Source organism: Sciurus vulgaris (assembly GCF_902686455.1).
Source record: "Sciurus vulgaris genome assembly, chromosome: 4".
Classification (NCBI taxonomy): domain Eukaryota; kingdom Metazoa; phylum Chordata; class Mammalia; order Rodentia; family Sciuridae; genus Sciurus; species Sciurus vulgaris.
Window position 1 is genome coordinate 65,498,513 of NC_136464.1, and position 21,550 is coordinate 65,520,062.

At 34.2% G+C, this 21,550-nt stretch overlaps 1 protein-coding gene across 1 annotated transcript in view; it reads left to right on the top strand.

The window, feature by feature from the left end:
- TMEM26 (transmembrane protein 26) overlaps positions 1-21,550 on the top strand; it is a 66,943-nt gene that overhangs the window by 12,523 nt on the left and 32,870 nt on the right. The window contains exon 2 of the mRNA XM_079137335.1: positions 4,015-4,093. Within this exon, the coding sequence (XP_078993461.1) occupies positions 4,015-4,093 (79 nt within the window). The remainder of the gene's footprint in view (positions 1-4,014; positions 4,094-21,550) is intronic.

Below are 21,550 nucleotides of genomic sequence, written 5' to 3' on the forward strand. Positions count from 1 at the left end.
GATATTCATTGTCAAAAGTAGCATAGAACAACAAAACTGTAAAAACGGCAAGTTGACTAGGCCCTCATTGAGTCACTGAATATTTGTGGGGAGCCCAAAAATGTCAGAGACTCTGGAAAGAGCAGAGGTACAATTATGAGCAGACAGACACACTTCTTGTGCTTGTGTTGTTTAGAATTGCTGGGGCACAACAATGAAATGATACCAAATACATATACACATCCATATATGTAATTATCAATTTTGAAAATTCATGGAGTATAATTGAACAAAAAGCAAATTTTGACTTGAGGGACATGGAATATTTTCCTGTAGGAGTCTCATGTAGTTGTCATGACTTGTAAAGAGAGAAATGGTAAAACTGGGGGAGAATTTCCAGCGGGACAAATGCTTGTGTGGGAGCCTGAGTTAGGAAGGTACTTAACTTTCTTCTTTCTCAGGAAGAGAAGAACACTGTTGCAGGAGCACAGTAAGAAACAATGGCAAGCAACAGAACCCAAAACACAGGCCTGGCCCTGGATGTGCAGCATCCTGGAGTGTGCGATGGGCAAATACCCAGGAAGACCAGGATTGTGTCACAGTAGTTGCCTTAACATTGAATGTTAGCCCTAGCTGTGTCCTCAGCAGTGCAAACAGCATCATTTTATACAAGCAGTCTTAGAGAGGTATAGTTGTGAGAATCATGGTTTAAAAATGGAATTGACTATAAATTATTTGAAGAAACAGTCTTCTAGACTGGTATTCTGAGTCCTCTTTAAGCATAGGTACCAATATGTAGCCCTGAGTAAACTTGCAGAGCTCAGACTAGGGTAGGCAGCAGCTAACTACATTTATTGACCACCCACAATGTTGATTTCATGGCACAACTCATAGCCACCCCCACCCCCATTTTACAAATAGGACATTGAGTTTCAGGGAAGGCAATAAATTTCCCAGGAGAAATGAAAGATAGGTGCGGGAGTCATATTTGGGTCTACTATAAGTTTGTGAAATTTCTACCAGATCATACCTAAGTGCAATAATTCTTCAAGGATCACAACTTGAAGAACAAACCTGAACCTCCTGAAATTAAAAAAAAAAAAAAAAAAAACTTTACAAATGCTAGCAGCCTTCATTCTTTTCATTTGCTCAGTCTGTTCTTTTTTCATAAATTCAGACATTTAAACATTTGAGCATTTGCTTGCTATGCATGGAAATTTAATAAGATACTGTGATGCCATGCAGGGGCAGAGAAGATGAAGTGGGGAGAGGGAAGGTATATGAAGACATATAGGGCTCAGGACCTGCCTTCAAAGACTTACATTAGGCAAGCTGGGTCTTCTGTATGCATGATTATAAGAGTCCAGCATGTGAAGATTAATATTAATTGCTGCCAGGCCCTGAAAATATGTAGGATATTGATGGACAGATAAGTCCATCAGAAGGTCTTCCAAAAAAAAGAGTGTTTATTATTTGGGGAGACATTTGCTCTAAAGCCATTTCCAATCCTCTCTTCTCAGGTTAGCCAAACTGAGAGAGCACAGAGCATGTGGTTCTGAACAGGGACCAGTGGTTTTTTTTAAGAAGCCTTGGATTGAATTGAATCTAATCAATTCCTGGGAACTTGATATGATTTCTTCTCACTTTCTCCTTTCTTCTTTATGTCCAATACATCTAACAAGGACAGATTAAAGTAAGGAGAACTTTCCCAGACTCTACCACTGGGCTTCAACTCAGCCTATCCTTTTTTTTCTGTTTCACATACCCAGCACATTGGGTCTAATGAGTTGCTCAGCTTGATAGGATGCAGTAGAGGAAGTGGAGATAAGACCAGATAATAGAGGCCTTAAATATTGAATTATGGAGTTTAGATTTTTTTATACTAGATAATACAGAAAATCTTGAATGGTGAGGGGTGTGTGTGTGTGTGTGTGTGTGTGTGTGTGTGTGTGTATTTGTGTGTTTGTGTAAATAATTTCCTAATTAGAAGAAATATGTTGAAGTGGAATCGAATTTTTTCCAATTAGAGACATAAATCTTATGCTAGAAGATATTAAAGGTCATTGTTATTTTTATTTTTAACCTTCCTTTGAGAGCTATTATATATTCCATCTATTGTTTTCCCCAGATTATTTTTGCGGTGGTATTCTTAGGGAAGTTAATCTCAAAATTAATCTTAACAAGAGTCAACAAATAGTCCAGCTAACATTTGACTTGTCTAAACAAAAATTTACATATTTCAGCTGTCCCTCTGACCAGAATTCACTTCTTCCTCCATTTCACACAGGAAATACTCTCTCCTGGTGTTTCCTTTGATATGTAAGGTCAAAGAGTTAATTGCGCTTTTTTTTTTTTTAAGAGCATGCTCAACATGGGCTTTTGATATTTCCCTGAAGCTCAGCCATCTTCCAAGTCAGATTTTAATAATATCTTGACCCATAACCTTTTGTTTCAAAATTGGTTTTGGCAGGAAATCAAAGGTGGGGGAGTATCTATATTAAATACTGATTTTTTTAAAAGACCTCTCTTCATGTTGCCCCTTCTCCCTTCCATTCTTCAGAAGTTGATGGAAGATATAACAAAAGGGTTAAAAACCCTTTTAAAAATTCATCCTAAAATTGCCCCTTTCTTTTATCATTATTTACTTTCTCTGGATTATAATACTACAGTGTGGGTAACATTTCATCTCAGAAAATACAAGTGTGTCCTATTTTAATAAAATATATTGACTTTCAATTTTGACTTTGAGATGTTCTATCAAGCAAGAGTCTAATCTAAAATAAAATGCAATTTGAAGAAGTAAAACATTTGGGATGTTTATTAATTTTATCTTATAATAATACTAACAAAGTCCACCTGTTATTGAGTGCCCTCCTCTGCCAGGCAGTCTCACAGATGGTGCAGTATACCCCCTGGGAGATCAAGGTGACTGGATGGGCTGCATAGTGTCCCTTCCAGATTCATTATTGAAGTCTTAAGGCCAAATTTAACAGGATTTGGAGATTAATTTGGTAATTAAGGTTAAATGAAGTCATAAACATGAAGTCCTAATCCAATAAAATCAGTGGTCTTAAAGGAATAGCAAAGGGAGAGAGAGCTCTGCCAGCACAAGCACGGAGGAAAGGGTACTGGTGGACATGGAGAAGGCCTGTCTGCTGGCCAGGAAGAGAGCCCGCACCAGAACCCCACCATGTTGGAGCCCTGATCTTAGGCTCTTTGACTCCAAATTATGAGAAAACTCAGTTTCTGTTGCTTTGGTCATGCAGTCTATAGTATTTTGCACAGCAACCTACATTGACTGATGCAGGCAGGGACTGTTCCCATTTTGTGGATTAGAAAATAAGCTAAGATGTCCATGGCAAAACTGACATTTGAACCTGAGTGTGTCTGACAACAAAAGCCTGCTGTTTAGAGTCCCCTCTGAATTTTGAGGCAGAGAATGATGAATAGATAATTTAGATAGCTTTTTAAAAATTCCCAAATCTTTCAGCTGTTGTTTATATTTTTATTTTATAGTTTTAACATATACGAAACCAGAGAATTATTCTCATTCTTCATTCTTATCATCTGATTTTTGTGTACTAGCAGGGTATTATTATTTGAGCTCTCAATATTCCAGGTTAATGCTGAAAAATGTAGCCAATCTTCCTGAAATTGCAATGTTGAAAAAAATCTGAGATTTACGATTGCTATATTTGCTTTTTGTAGAACATATTAAATGCAAAATATCCCATGTTGTGCCTGAAACTAATTGGCAGTGTCCCATTAAGCCGTATTAAAATTAACATCTATTAATTGGATTAGAAATTCAGTGAGAATGACAGCTGCTAGTGCCTTTTACAGTTACTGTGTTTCTCTGTAATCCATATGGCAGAAATCACATAATGCTTTTTTTTACCCCCCATGGAAATAAACACTTAAGATAAAAAGGTTGACATGATGGGTGTGTGCATTTGTTGTCCTTTCTTTCTTCTCTCTCTCTCTCTCTCTTTTTTCTTTGTAGAAGCTGAACTATCTTGTTTTTCCATTTCACAGGTTTTCACCAGCCATATTTTTATATCTGATTAACATCGTTCCATCATTATGGCTCCTTGAAATGCATCATGAGACCCAGGTACTTCCTTTTGGAAATTGAAATATCCAGAGGCAAACTGCTTTCACAGTATGATCTGATTTATTTCATCAATGGCGCTTTTTCGAGAGACAAATTATCAAGAATGGAATAAATAAGAGACCATTTATAAAAGGAATGGACTCCGTGATCTGTCAAAAAAATTAAAATATTATTTCATTTAAAATTTAGGATTACACAATTAATTAACATTTGTGTCAGTGATTGTGTTCCTCAGACTCCTTCCCTTGCTCCACAACATGCTAGAATTCATATGGAAATTTGATTTAACCCTGGAAGTTCCAGGCAGTTGCTGTTATGTTAGGGATATTTAGGTCGCAATAATGTGACATCCTGTAAAATGACATTCTTAGGAATTACAAAACAAAAACAAAATCCCCCCTTTATCTGTAATCTGCTATGTAAATACATTTGAATTTATAGGATCTTTTAAAAATTAAGGAGATTAAAACATATTATAAGAGATTCCTTTTGGGGGGCTCCCTGGGCCGTCTTGGTGGAAACGGAAAAGCTATTTCAGAGCCCTGACATTCAGGCTAAAGATGGGAAGTTGTGGGACCCTTACTGGGGAAAGGTGAGCTTACATGCATTAAAGTTCATTGACCTATAAAATAATCTGTGACTTCCAGTAAGAGTCACTAATCTTTGTATAGAGACTTTTAATTGAGCTGCTTCCTATACGGACAACTCTAGTTAGCAGGCTTACACTGGGTTCAGTCACTTACGTTGATAGAGCTTTTGAGAAAACTGAGGTGGCCAGTTAGCAAAGCCCTTCAGACTTGGACTTCACAATTCTAGTTACAGGACTGCTGTTACAAATGAATTGTAGATATTATCTAGCATTTTGGTAACTTCATTGATAAAATGGTTTAGTCAGAATCTCTAAGGATTTTTACCTGTACAGATTTCTTTGTTACAGGTGATCTTTTATAGCATACTGAAGTCTCCAATATATAACCTTATCTAGTAAGGGCTTGCTCCAAATTGTAGGCACATGAGAGGGGAATTTAGCTCTGTGGACTATCTTTGAAGAAATCTCCAAGCAATACAAATAATGAAGCCCTAGAACAACCATTTTTCCTCCTAAAATCTTCTGGCTAAAAAAACATTAAAGTTATAAGCCATCTCTAGGTCTGTATCAAAAGTTATTTTTTTAAACCATGTATTGGTGGGTTCAAGTCATCATGGCTTGTTTGAAAAGTAGTCATAAGGAGTTAGGGGGACTGTTTTCAATCTCCTTACTACTTACTATTTCAAGGGGTATGGAAATAAGCTCTGGTGATTTAAATCAATTTTTTCCCTACATATCCAATTCTATGACATGGCTATCATCCACAATAACAATTCATTTACCAAATGCTTTTATAATATAAATGCATTGCACAGTTAATTGATATACAGGTCAAATCCCATTACAACAAATAGCATGCAACCAAAAGCTCTCTTTTTAATAAAAAAAAAAGGATTTTGAGCCCCAGGCAGTACCTCTCTAATTTTCATATTACAAAAGAAATTGAACCGTTAGTAGTAATGGATTTGACACTGAGAATTAAAATGAATGCTCAGAGATTGAAATGGGCAGGTGAGCTGGGATAGAGGTGGTAAAAAGTGAGAGAGACAAAAATTATATATATATATATGCATATATAATATATATATACATACATATACACATATATACAGAAAATATATTTCTATATATAATTTAAATACAATTCATATACATATGAATTCCATTTAAAGAAATAAGAAATGGCAGAATAAAGTAAGGTATAGCAAATCCTTAGCTTACTCATTTAGGAAATTAGGAAATATCTGGTTATGATAATCACTTTTCTTTTTATAGCATCCTGTATTTCAGAGTGCTGTCAGATATAATTTTCTCATTTATAGACTTAACAACTCCATTAGTTAGGCATGGTGCATATATTTTTATTTTATATGAGGAATCTTGAGGATCAGAAAGTTTAAGAATTTCCTGAGGACACACAGTTTATCAACAGCAGTGCTGGGGCTTACAGCTTAATGGACACCCAGTCCATTAAACTCCACTGCCTTATATATATTCTATATTTTAAAGGAGTTTGCATCAAAATCATCTGAAGTTTACATGATGCAAAAGAGTAATTTAATTTCCTTTCATATTTTACCTTTTATTCTGCACCCTAAATGTTCTAACCTATGATTTGGCATTTACAAAACAGCTAACCTGTTTCATAAGGACATTTTCACCCTAGATGATCAATTTGAACCTGGTGGAATGTATGGGAACAAAAAGGTTATGATGATTATGACCTTAACCATTAGTGAGTTTTGTTTATAAATTGGCATAATTAAAGTAATGGAAATGTTCTGGTCTTGACAGTGTCACAGTCTGGTTTGATGTAAAGAAATGCTTTTGAAATTATTAAGAATTTTAAAGATATTGCTTATGAAAAAGTAGCACCCAGTCATCTTTGTAATGTCACTTGTGCTATGGTTAATGTAAATAATGTCATCACAAAAGCAATATAAGTCAGTTTAGGCTTAAGGAGTCAAATCACTTGTTCATTGCTGTCTTTATGTAGTTATACTTAAAGAAAAGTCTCATCAAATCTTTAACAGGATATGTAAGTGGAGAAGAACTCATATAAGTCTGAACACCATAATATGGACTGTAAAGCTATTTGTTTCCAAGTTAGGTTATAATATACTAAAGGATGACTTTTTCCTTAAATAGTACATTTGTGGATTTTTAGTGATAAGGATGTCAAAAACATATTAAGTTTAGCACTTTTAACATATAATTTGCTTTCATGCCTGCAAACAGAGTGGTCAAAATGTGTGTCCCACTCATCCGTAAGTTCTTAGCTAGAGTCACAAAACTACTCTGTAGTGAGGATTTGGACTAAACTCAAAGATTTAATTTTTAAATTGCCTCTAATTTTTCTTGGAACTTTAACTTCACACACACATACACAGAAAGTGTGCAAACGGCTGTATTTTTGCTCCTAGAGATATGGCACATGGCCATTTTTAAAAATTATTCTTTTTATTTCACCCATAGCAGTACTTACTTGGATGAAGTGCAGAAAAAAATAACTTCTTGGCAAGTCTTTTCTACTTTTTCAGGAAGAGCGTAGAAGAATCAATGAATATCCAGGATAATTAAGAAAGAAAGCATTTATAGCTTTTGTTTTTTATCCTTTTTAATAATTTCTCCATAAAAACAAATGTGTGATCATGGCCATGCAGTGGTGATAGTAGGTAGTGGTATGTGTATGCAGGTTGTTCAAAAATATGTTAGAACTGCAGATGTTTAAAAAGTTCTTCAGCCTTTTTTAAAGCCTGTTATAAAATATGCATGGGCCACAGCTATGTTTTCAAGTGCTCTTTCCTCTCTTATACACTTTTTCCATATCTTAATCTAACTAAGATTTCCAGCTTCTGCTGGATAAAAATCATGTGCATTTCAAAAAAAAAAAAATCATGTGCATTTCACTTGCAGAAATTCACATGCAAAATGAAGAGGAAAGAAAAATTCTATCAAATTTTCCATAAACTGAAACTTAGAATGTATGTAACACCAAACATACTTTTTTTGTTTTGTTTTTTGTTTTGTTTTTTTCTTTTTTTGATTAATAGAGCATTTGACAGGAAAGATGCAAAGTATTTGGGTTATGTATTTAAGCAGAATTGTATTTTAGCTAATGAGGTTTCTAGGTAAGAAATAAACTCAGAAAGTAAATGTTCTGACCAGGATTACACATGTTCTATTTTCATGGCTATTGGTTTGTATTATGCTTGTTACAGGGTTCAATAAAGAAATCCCAGGTATCAGTTCATAAGTTCAACCATTCTCCATGGTGACTCAGAGAGTCTGCATCCTCAAGGACCTCAAGACATGCAGTCACCCTCTTCTCACATTAACTGAAAAGGCGTTTCTATCTCAAGTCTGTATTCAGATATTAGTAAATGCTTTTGTGTTTTGTATAAACTTCACATATCTGCTTATGATATCTTGGATGGATTGAAGTCATTTTAAAATCTACCTTATTGCATTTGTTTTTTTGCATATCGACACCACCATGAACATTTTTAGCATTGCGATCTTCAATCTGAAGGACTGTCACAGAATATCACCAGAAGAGAAGACACTGATCACACCCTGATGTCTAAGGAGCAAATTAATGGAGTAGATGATATCATTCAGACGGTGAGAGCTTTCTCCACCATTTATGAAAGGATCTATCAAACACTTGGACTTCAAGGGTATCATAGGCTGGCTGTCCACTTCTCAGTTTATTCTTCCCTAAATATATTTGCCAACTTAATTGTTTGGTTCAGAAACTTCACAAAATAATTGCATGTTTTATATTTTCAAACGTTTTACATGCACCATTGGTGTATATTCATAAATATATATAACCTACAGCATTAAGAGACAATTCAGATACTATATACATTGAAATATACAATATTAGATATTTTAATTATGTCATTCATCAATGTGTATTCTAATTCTACATTCAAAAATTTGTATTCTAATTTTACACATATAATTTTATAAAAAAAAATTTTCAGGGCCATTTAGGTTCACAATTAAATCAAGTGGAAGGTACAGAAATTTCACATTTGTCCCTTGTCCTCACATGTGCACAGCCTCCCCTACCATCCACATCATGCACCAGAGTAGTATATTGGTTAAAAAATTGATAAACCTACATGGGCACCTCATTATCACTAAAAGTCCATTGTTTACACCACGTTTCATTCTTGGAATTGTACATTCTGTGGGTTCAGACAAATTAATAATGACAGGTGTTCATCATTACAGTATTATATAGAGTATTTTAAATGTCCAAGAAGTCTTGTGCTCATTTATCATCCTTCCCCTTCCCCCCAATTCCTGGCAACTACTAGTCGTTTTACTGTCTATTTAGTTTTACTTTTTCCATAATATTATGTAGGTGAAATCATCAAGTATATAGTGTTTTCAGACTTGATAGCTCATTTCTTTATAGTGCTGAATAATATTCCATTGTCCTCAGTTTACTATCCATTTACTTACTGAACAATATCTTGGATCAGCATTTTGCAATTTCTTCATGTATAATGTGTGCATGTGTGTGTGTCCTCTAAATATTTTGTTAGATTTTATAAAATATTTCATTTTGAGGAGGCTAATGCAAATGGTATTTCTTTTTTTAATTACAAATTCTAATTCTTTATTAGTATATAGGAAAAAGATTGATTTTTGTACATCAACCTATATTTTTCAAGCTTGCTTATTAATTAGAGGAAATTTTTGGTCAATTCCTTGGGATTTTTTTTTACCTAGATAATTTTTTTCTGTGAACACAAATAGTTTTATTTGTTCCTTACCTATCAGTATACCTTTTATTCTTTTTCTTGTCTTATTGAACTAGCTAGAACTTCTAGTCTATATATTTGCTTAGGTATTCATTAATAAAATAGAAAAGAGTTTTAGCCAAAATGGAATGACTTTCTTTTTCTTCAAATGTTTGATATTTGGCAAAGCCAGCATGACATATTTCAAAGCGGTGTAAAACAGAGAATCAAGGAAAGGGCCCTTATCACTGAAAATAAGATAAGATATTGCTTTTGTCAGGAAGAATAGAATGAATTTGGGGTTTTAATTCTAATTCTAATTACAACTTATCTGTTACTTTGGATAAGTCATTTACTCTCTCTTTTTCAGTTTTTCATCTGACAATTAAAAAACTAATATCTCTCCTGTTAATGTGATTTATTTGTGAATTAAATAAGATAAATGTGAAATTTCATAGAAAAATATAAAAAAGTGTGCAAATGACCTTGCATGGTTTCAATCAGGTCAGAATCCGACTCTTGTTTTATCCTCCCTGTACTCGTTCATTTGATATCAACAAATGATCAAGAGGGATAAGTGACTGCTGGGTGCGGAGGCACATGCCTATAATCCTAGCAGCCCAGGAGACCGGAGGCAGGAGTATCCTCAGCAAAAGTAAGGTGCTAAGCAACTCAGTAAGACCCTGTCTCTAAATAAAATACAAAATAGGGCTGCGGATGTGGCTCAGTGGTCAAGTATCCCTGAGTTCATTCACTGATATCCCCCAAAAAAGAGGGATAAATGACCACGAGGGGTAGATTTTGCACAAAAATAGTTAAGTCACTTGCATAAATAAGTTTAAATTATTATCATGTCTTCATGAGAACTAAGACCTAGTAGTCTTTAAAAACTTGTAACATATAAGGTTACGAATATATTTTAAATTTTCTTTAGAAGGTAAATGGGCAAGGGAGTACATAGAGAATGTATTAGTGGGATATAAATTTTTCTAGGTCTAAGAATAAGAGCAGACCAAAATTTGCTTGTTAGTTTAAGAATTATTGAATAATGCATTAAATATTCAGAATAAAAAAATAATAGCTAGTCTCTTTCTTTAGATAAAATGATAAACATTATTACATTATTTTTCTGTCTTGATATAATAGAGTTTAAGGCAATAATAAATGAAAGGGAAGACTATACCATGCTAAAAATATTCCCAGGTTAGTTCAGATTTTAAATCTATAAAATAAAACTATAGGACTCTTTTGGTGATTTTAATACAGAATTTATAAAATTTTGCTACCTATTATACTTTGTTATAGAGTATAATAAAATGAGCAATGATCTTTTAAACATTGTAAAATTGACTCTTTAAATATCATATGGTGCAATCTTACTCAGAAGTATAAGGTTTAAATTACTTGCTAGTTGTAGCCTCACCTTAAGACCCACGTTAGACATATACATACATATATATGTATATTCCCAAAGTCTTGCATTGCAGTAGGAGAATTGAGAAAAAGATTCTCTTACCATTTACAAAGAGCCTCCCCCACTGCCTCCATCCTGCCCATTCCCTACACTCCTAGTACATTTTTATCACAAACTTCAAGTTAGTTCTCTTCCTGAATTAATTTTTTTAAGACTGTGAGGCAGGATCAATATTTAAAACAACAACAACAACAACCACAACAAAACCTAATGCTATGAGAACTGAGAAAATAGTATCAGGTAATTAAAGAATGCCATACAATTTGGTGTTATAGTTAGCCATCATATTCAGGAAGGAAAAGAAAAAAAAAAAAAAAAAAAAAAAGACACTCCACAGTTTTGCATATGAAACTACAAAAGGCTGTGCATTTCATGACAGGCCATGGAAGAACACGTGTTACTTCTGAAGTGATGTGAATCTTGATTCAATTTTCCACTGCTGAAAATTTCTAAAATTATCAATGCTCAAATTATTCAAGAACAGTCTAATATAACTAGAATTGTAATATTACTACCTCCCTCCTCCTCAAGAGTACTTATTAAGCATGAGACATTTATGGTACTTTCCAGTGTATCTTTTGGAAATCTCAAAGAAACATGGCATTAGCTTCCCTGAAAAATCTCAGTGTTAAATAAACTAAAGGGAAGAAAATGTACACCCAGAAGGTCATGTAACATTGACTTAGTTTTTGGTGAATAGCTTTAATACTCTAGGGTAGAAATATTTCCCATAACAGAAGGATGAAGTCTCAGACTGAAAAATGTTTCATGTCCTGCCACCAACCTCAAGCTTCTGGAAGAAATGTCAACCTCAGAAGAGGAGCCAGCTCAGCAGGACCAGGACTAACCCCCTTCCTTTCCAAGAGTGGACCAGATCCGTTCCAGTTATGTAGAAGTGCTATAGTCAAAGAACTTTAGCTTCATGTCTGTATCATTACTGACTGCTGATTCAGAGTGACGTGTAACTTACAACCAAGAAAGGAAAAACAATGGTGCGAAAGGGCAAGATGATCAATGTGTCAGGTTTATAGGAGTGGGGATATGCTAGTGTTAAGAGTGTGGACCTCAATACCAGACAGATGACTGACTAAAGTATGGGCTTTTCAACTTATTTGCTGTGAGACCTAGAACAAGTTGCTTAGTGTCTCTGAATCTCAGTTTTTGAATGCTAATATCATAGGCTTGTTGAGGATTATATGAAATACTACATACTGATAGTAAATAAAAAGAAATAGTCTTCTCTAAATCCTAGGATTTTCCTTGGTTTTCGTCTTATTTAAATAGTCTTGTATAAAGTCATATTTTACTGTACAAATCAAGAGTAGTCACTATTTTTCACAGCAAAAAGGTAGAAAAAAACTTATTTCATAAAAACAGATTCATGATGTATACTGTACATTCTAACATTAATTCAAGAAAAATCTTGTGACTCAATAGTTCTACTAATACTTGAAAATAAGCAAAGAAATTTAATGATTTGGCTTATTACAAAATTTCAGGAACAAGTGAATCTTTGTAAGTAATCTAAATAGAAATGTGATTAATGATGCTTTGTTCTATCAGACATACTGGTAATGCTTTGCTATCATCAAATACAACTGAGTCTGCAGATGTGGTCATTTGTTGTCTACCTAGACCTCACACAATGTCTAAAATTTGAAAAAGAAATAATTAAAAGAAGAACTGCTAAAAATAAAAATTAATCTTGAAATAACATGACAACAATGAAAAAGGGTTTCATTTGGGTCATATTTCATTTCTAGATTCAAGTTTTCTATGTAAGACAAGGCATAAATTTTTGTTGTTACTTTTGAGTATTAAGAACCATTTTCTACCAAAAACAGAAAACTTAGCTGATAGAATCAAATAGAGATATCATAGCAGTATCTATACTACCTTTAAATAAGAAAGTGTTATATAATTATATATATATATATAGAGAGAGAGAGAGAGAGAGAGAGAAGAAAGAGAGATCTAACTGTAGAGCTATATAAAGATAGGCAAATAAATAGATCTTTGACCCACAAGCCTTATATTTTGGAACTAACTTGTAGACTCAAAAGTACCCATATGTAAAATCATGAACAAAAATGATTAACTTCCACCATGTTGGTGGAAAAAAACCTAAAAACAAGCTGATTATTCATCAAGGAAATAACTGGAAAATTAGATTTTCATACTATAGAATATTTTGCTGGCATTATAAATAATTAGCTGGATTTTTAACCATTGGTTTTGAGGGTTGTACATGATATATTGTTAGGAGGCTAAAGTTACAGTTAGTATCTTATGTTCATTTTTAAAAAATGGACTTGGAAGAGAATTGCTCTGTGTATTAATTGGAAATGCTATTTCTATAAATCAGAAGAAGAAAGAGGAGAAGGGGAGGGGGGAGAGGGAGCAGGGTGAGGAGTGAGAGAGGAGATAGGTTGGGGAAGGGAGGAGAGAGGAGGAGCAGCAGCAATGGCTGCTCTCCTGTATTGAAAAATGAACAGAATAACACCTGAATGGTAATACATATAGGACCATAATATACATAGGACCATAATATGTATACATACAAGACAAAAAAGATCTCTTATCCTTGAACGTCCCATCTGTGAACTTTAGGACTACTCTGAATATTGTTTCTTTTTACTGCAATTTACACCTGGACCCAAACAAATCAAATCTATAGAAATTATGGCATAGGATACAGAGCTATACAAAATGTGAACTAAATTTCTTTCTTGAAACAGCAAACATGTTACATGTGTCCCAGGAATGTTTCTTTAGCTATCCTTTGGAAAGGAAAAATGGAACTGGAGTTGCTGAGTTCAGCTGTCTGGGGACAAGCAGCATTACATCAACACTATTAACTTGCCAGTTGGAGAAGTTTAATTTGCTGGAATCCTATAGGATCTAGAGAGTGAGCCAAAAGCACAACCCTTGTTAAAGTCAATAAATGTATGCTAGTAAGTTTGCACTTTTTTCACCTACTATTTTTTCACCTGCATATTCACTTATGTATCTTTAAGATGGAAATTAGTATCACTTAGCTTAAACTTTTTTTCTCGATTTTATTTTAGTTGTCTAGGCAACAATCCAATGGATCTGTGAATTACCATTTAGGTAAAGTCAAATACAAAATAATATTTCAATTGCCTTCCAGCCAATAGTGATAAAATATTCCCTGGGGGATAGAAAAATTACCAAGATTGTGACAAGCTTGAAGCCTGTTCACTTGAAAGCAAGCTGTATTTGAGAATAAGTAGAAATCTAAGTTGAATTCACTGGCAAAAGTACAGAATTTTAAGCACCGAGCATTTTTCACCAGAATATTTTAAATGCAAGGGAAATATAATTTGAATTAATAGGTAATATCTCACCTATTGGGTCATTTTGTTTTGTTTTGTTTTGTTTTTGTTAACTCTCCTTATCTTTTCTTTTACTAAGTTGGATCCGTCCATTTTTGAATTGCTTAATAAGTAAACATGATGCTACGCTGGACACAAAACAAAAGAAAAAGAAAAAAACACATCTGAAACTTTGATATAAAAGGTGGCATTTTGACTAAGGTAGGGAATAAGAATAATTATGACTACTTAACATTTCCTGTGTTCCAGGCTTTTCCAAGTGTCTCACACAGATGATCTCATTTGATCTTGGCAATAGGTGTAATTATTTTCCGTTTCTCTGTTTCTTCCCATTTTTAGATGAAAATCGAGGCACATAGTTGGCAATCGTCAGGGAGGGAGTAGGGAAGATTGCGAGCCCACTGTCTTATCCATTGCCTGCTAACAGTTTGAAGCAGAAAGGGTATGATGCAAAGTGCTGGGTGGAGCAGAGGGAATTTGCAGCCTTTGGGCTATAGCAGGAAAAAGTCAGTGAGCTCTGATCTGGAGTGCACAGGTTGAGTGGTAAGGGGTGGGCCTGGACAGCCTGAGTAGGTGAGTGCAGGAAGCTTGAGCAGACATCGCTGGAGGAATCTGGGAGGCTTATCATTCTTCACTCAGTTACTGTGTATGAAAACCCTACTGTATATGTTGAGTATTATTCATTTGGCATATGGAAATAAGTAAAAAGGTACATTCCTGTCCCCCAAAATCTGACATTTTAAAAAGGGGGCTCAGAAAAATAACCCAGGAAGTAAGTAATTAATGAATAAATGATATAATAGGTAAAAATAAGCAAGTGAACAAATGAGTGCTTAGAAGAGTGATGACTGCCCAAGTGGCATGGAGTGCAGAGTGGAGGAGTATACAGGGAAGGTCTGCACTGGGTGGTTGTGACTCTGGCTAGGGAGATGGTCTTGGAGTTGAGGCCTTAGAAATCAGAGGGAGTCAGGGATGCGAAGAGTGCTCCAGGGAGAAGAGAAAAGCCAGAGAGCAGGAGATGATCTTCATGTGTCTTGAATTTTTCTAACATGCCTCCACATGCCAATAAGTATTGACTTTCTTTTTGCTCTTCCCTGTCTTTTTTCCTTCCTGTGTCCCCTGACTCCACATGAAAGATTCTTACTAATTATTTTTTTCCCAGAACTGGGACTTACTAATCTTTAAAAAATTACCATATCTCATTTTAAACACGGTGTGTTAAAAATGGTCTGCATGGCTCACAACTGAAAATAAGAAAGATGCATTAGGAATCAGAAGGCAGTGTACCCTACATTGATCTCAAGTTCAAAGCAATTTTATAAAAGACTGGAGAAATCTGTTTTGATTATTCATTTACTTCTGGAAAGTTCAACAGTGAAGTTCAAAATCTAGACTTAGAGGTTGGGTATGTAGCTCAGTTGGTAGAGTACTTGCCTTGTAAGCACAAGGCCATGGGTTCAAAGCCCTAGCACTGCAAAAAAACCCCAAAAAACAACAAACCTACACTTGATAGTTACATCTTATTTAACAAATTTGAGCAGTGGAGGAGAATTTTGTATGATGTGGATTCTATAGAATGTGATAATACATACTTTCCTCCACCAGAAAATGTTCATTGAAATGCAAGAAAGTTGGAAAATAGCACACTCCTACCCCCACTGATATTTTTGGAGCCCAGAGAGGACAAGATAGGAGAATCTGGAAAGAGTCCCTGTGACTTCCATAAGACCAACCTGGGAACTGGAAATTATCTCAGAAGATAATTTATGTTTCACCCGTTCATACTTGCTGTCCAGATTTGTCAAAATCTCTCCTGAGCTTTTTAGTTATTCAGGAGCATTTCCTGCTGTGCGTTAGATTTTTCATCCCTGTCTGTAATGTGTATCTGGATTTTTATATTTTATTCTGGTATGTTTATAGGTATATGTGCTTTATATACTGAGCCTGGAGCTCAATGCATAAAGATGATTTAAGTTTGCGTTCTTTTGGAAGCACACATTGAATGTTACCAGTAAATGACTTTGTTAAGTAATTCAAGTTATATTTGAGGAAAAAAGAGACTCCCCTTAGATTGTTCCTGTGATTTACTCTCAAGAAGTCATTGGGTTTTTTTTTCTCGTATTTTACAATGGACTTGAGACCGGTGTAATAGTTATGCTGCATTCAGAATGGACTTTCCAAGAAATGGAAACATTGATTGCTTACCATACTTTCTCCATGAGTATATCTAACCTGTTTTGTCTTAGTATCCCAGATGTGAAATATCTTTATAAAAGTTTAAATATAGCCCAATAGCAATATAGTTGTGTTATAAAACAGTAATTCTAACATAATATATTAATTTAATATAATATGTTTAAACTCTAGATTATTATTTCTAACCTATTTTAATGTACTTGTGTCAATTCTGTTGAACTATTCACAGAACCAAACTTAATGAGTAAAACAACTTTAGAACTGAAAATTAAAGTCACTAATATTTTATAGCTTTTTGTTCTTGACTGAGGAAAAAAAACAAAGTACAAATGTGTGGGCAGCTCAAATAAACCACTATAAATATATCCCTAGTTTTAAATTTTATGCATTCTTCTTCTCATGGCAGTAACATTATTATGCATACAATATCAGGTCAAATGTGAATTGTTTAACTTTATTCCCAGCAGGGGAAAATTCACATTTACATGAAGGTTTATTCTCCCTGTGTGCATGCCTCACACAACTCTGGAAATTCCTATGAAGTACCGGTATCAACAAAGTGAAGCGTCAGGTAGATCAATCATTTTGATAAAAGAAACAAACAAATTAATTAATGTTTCTTTTCTTCAAGAAAAAATAAAAATTTTAGTGGATGTACCTTCAAATGCACTTTTATTTGAAAGTCACTTTGAAATAATATAGACACAAGGGTGTTAATAATGCCAGGGTAGACATTTATTTTGTTATTTTTCTCTGAGTATAAAATCTACTTCCTGTAGTTGTTTAAGGAGAGGAGTTTATTTTATCTTCAGTCTTTGTCTTATCTCAAACAGGTAGATACTGTACACAGTACTTAATGTTATACACTTACTATAAAAAAGATTAGTAGTCTTTGGGTGTGGTGGAGCACACCTGTAATCCCAGCCAATCGGGAGGCTGAAGCAAGAGGATCGTGAGTTCAAAGTCAGCCTCATCAATTTATAGATGCCCTAAGCAACTTAGTGACACCCTGTCTCTAAATAAAATTTTAAAAGTACTTGGGATGTGGCTTAGCGGTTAAGCGATCCTGGGTTCAAAAGGTACCAAAAAAAAAAAAAAAAAAAAAAAAAAGTAAATTTTAAGGGGAAAAAAAGGAAATCCTTTAACATTAGTTTGCTGCCAGCCCTGGTTGTGCTCTGTAGTATTCCTTTGCTTTCTTTTTTCCTAAATTGAGCCTCTGTCGCATGCACATGTTTTAGTTCACTTGGAATAGCTTCCCAATAAATCATCTGTGCCATTCTCTGACAGTTTGCTTATAATTGCTAATAATGGTGATGAGGATGGAGAGTAAGGTGATGGTAATGGTGATAATGATAATGGAGGAGTTAACAGTTATCAATTATCAAGTCTGCTTTATATCTATTATCTCATGTAATCCTATAGTGGCTCTATGAATTATTTCTCACCTTTATCACTGTTCTAGGATAAGGACACTGATGCACAACAAGGCTAAATCACTTATGTAAGGTCACAACTAAAAATAATAAATTGCAAAACCAATTCCAACATCTGGTGAGCACTCACATTTATTAAGCCAGGCATTTGCTTCACATGCATCATCTCCTTTGATCCTCACAGTAGCTCTGGTGGTGCCATTATTACTCCTACTTCAGATGAGGAAGCCAATGCTGAGAAGCTTGGAGAAGGATTCCTCCTCCCAACATGGACACTTTGGGCATCCTGTGCTGGGTCTTTAATCTGTCATCCTATTCTTTATGCTTTGATTTCAATAACCAAATTGGGTTTTGCTTGAAGACAATATGACTACGTTGTTTTTAGGATAAATATCTTTCTAGTAAAGGATCAAAGTTTTAGTGTTTTTTTCTTTATTTTTTTTCTTCCCCAAAATTGGGTAGGTAAATTCCAGGTGACCTGTTAATGGAGGACTTGGATGATTCCGCTTGCAACATAATGTAGAAAAGTTTGTACAAAGCACATGGCTCAGAGACATTCTTACATAAGTAGATGTTTATAAAGTTTAAAAAAAAAAAAAAAGTAGGGGTGGGGGATACTAGAGTGTCCTTATTTTGGATTCCGAAGTGAAGAAACAACCTCTTCTACAGAACAGAAATAAATACTATTATCTTTATATAGAGCGAAAGCATTACCTAAATAACATTTATGATGCATTTTATATTCTGAGAGAGCATTAAAATTCCTGTAGTCAATGACAACTGAAGTTCATGTACAAGCATTTATTACACTAGATATTGTGATAGTGTTCTGGAAGGAATATAAAATAAATGCAGCTATATGAGAACGTTACAAAACATTCTGAGAACCAAATAATTTTCCACAAATTAATCCAAGAGTGCAGAATCGCTGCAGAGTCAAGAATCATTAAGAATCTTATCTGAGGAATATCATTGCTGTACTGGTCTTTGAAGTAGCTGGTGGGATGCAGGACTGCAGAGAAGATAGGCTTTCAGGCTGAAGAAAGCTTGATGGTGGTACCGAGGGTTACAGTTGGGACCAATTCATTTAGGAAGATGTCATGACTTTCTTTGCCACGGAAATGTTATGAGAAAAATAAAATAAAGATTCTAAAATTGATTTATATTTTTTTCATAAGTAGCTTATTTGTGCAACCCACTGCTGAAGTTCAAATGTGAGCTATTCAATTACAACAAAGCTTGTGCTTTCTTTAGACATGCTTCCAGAAAATTTTAGGTTAAGTGAGGTATGTAGAATGCAAATTTTGTTTTCAGTTTATACCATAATTTTGGAATATAACTTTATTTTTAAAATTGGCAACAAGAAATGAAAATTATAATTAAGAATCCTAATATTCACCTTCAGAAGTTTCTTCCCGTTGGCAGTACAAAGAATGATTCTACTGTTATGGGTATTTCCAACCAATCTGATATTTTTTCATGTTTCTTGTGTTCTTTGTCTATTCTCCTGTAAGTTCACAGAGAAAACAAACCTATCATCTGATCATGGCATCTATCAAAATGAATCCTGTCTATATTGTTCTCCATTTCTTTGGGATTCTCATGAGCCCATCTCCATTTAGTGGTGGCCTCCTTTGCAAGGGTCCTTCATATACCAAGTGCTCCTGAGGGAAGGTGGTGAGGTGCTATTTAAGAAAATAAATGAATGGTGGCTGGGGTCAGGCAAGTGACTTTCCAGAGAATTCAGAGATGTGTGTTCTGCAAAGCATTGGGTTCATTTTGAAGGATCAGAGAAGATAGGTGAAGTACTAAGGTTATTGTATTGGCCATAGTTTCCCTGCACACTAATGGGATGCTCTTGCTAAATAACCTAAATGGAAATAATGGATCCTAAGGTCAATTAGAGAAACCCATCTATGTATAAGGAGGGCACACAATTCTTGAATTTTTAGAAAGGGCTAGATCACAAAATGGCATTTTGACTTAGTTTCTTGATTTGCATGAAACAAACCCATTATTAGAAATTCCAGAAATTTTATCAAAGATAGGTAAGATAGTTTAACAAGATTTTTAAACTTGATCTGGAATCCTTACAACTCCACTCTGTATGTAGAGTAGAAAACACTGAGAAATGAATTATAAATAAAAGCTGGATTCACATTGAAGTCATTTCTGAATATTATTTTTGCTTCACTTAAATATTGTCCATTATACCTATATCATACTATCTATCCATTATTATATATCCATTACACACACACACACACACACACACACACACACACACACACACACACATACACTTAAAAGCCAGACGGAAAAACTAAACAGGATAGTGGGTGATATTATGGTTATCTTTTCCTCTATATGATTTTTATAATGTTAAATGTTTTTACAAATTGTGTGTTACTTTTTCAGTAAGAAAATAACAATAGTTGTCATTTTTAGAAAGAGGAAAGTGGAACCTTAATTCTAGACTAATAGTGAGTTGAAGTAATAAGATCCATTGCAGGGCTAAATAGCTAAATGTCACAAAGTAATTGTCTTTTGAAAAGCATTATAATTGTTGGAATGACAACTATGTATGATAGCTGCTATTTTATTTTCGGATGAAATGAAAAAGGCAGTCAGTATAGTTCTTAAAGAGCTCAAAGTGGTGTTCAGCATGTAGCGGTGTTTAGTATGTAACACTTATTGCTTAATGAACAAATAAAACAAAATAAATGAATTTGTTGACAAACAAATATATATATAAAACAAAGAAAAAGATCCTTTGAGAATTGTTACTGCTTGTGTACTTTGGAGATAATGATATGTAGGTTAAGAGTTCTTAAATTTTAAATAACATGAAAATAAATTTTTGGAAAGTTTTAATTTAGAATAATCAGCTGAGCAAAATAATTTGGCTTTGAAGTTTAATACTGAGCAACTCCAGTATTCTGACAGAATAGTAGTAGTCCAGAATGTGATAAATCTGAGTTTCTCAGGGCAGGTACTTCACTGGTAATATGGTATTATCAGTTTTGTAAAAATTTTCCACTGGGAATGCTCTTGCTAAATAACCTAAATGGAAATAATGGATGTGTCTTATTTATTTAATCATATATTTATCAGTTTTGATTGGTGTAAGATATTTTATTTTTATAAACAAGTGTCTAGAAATCTTATAAAAGTTATTTCTGAGTTAACGAGATCTATGATTTTGGTCTTCAAACAAGGTACTTGGCATCTAATTATTTCTGATGCCATCAAGACAAATACCAAAGTGAAATTATTTGGTAACTTCAAAGAAAGATGCAATTTGACTAATTACACAGCAAATGGTGACAACAGGCTTGATTTATTAAGTTTCAGAATCCACAAAGTGAATTTCATTGATAATACATGAGCAAGAATATTCAAGCCCTCAAAAAAAAATCAATGGCTTACATATCACAACCAAATTTTAAAATTTTCTTAGTAGCAGAACAAGCTATGGAACCAACCTATGTGCTCTACAACAGATAAATGGGTAAATAAAATGTGGTATATATACACAATGGATATTAACCATAAAGAAGAATAAAACTATGGCATTTGCCAGTAAATGGATGGAACTGGAGACTATCATTCTAAGTGAAATAAGCCAGTCCCAAAAACCAAAGGCCAA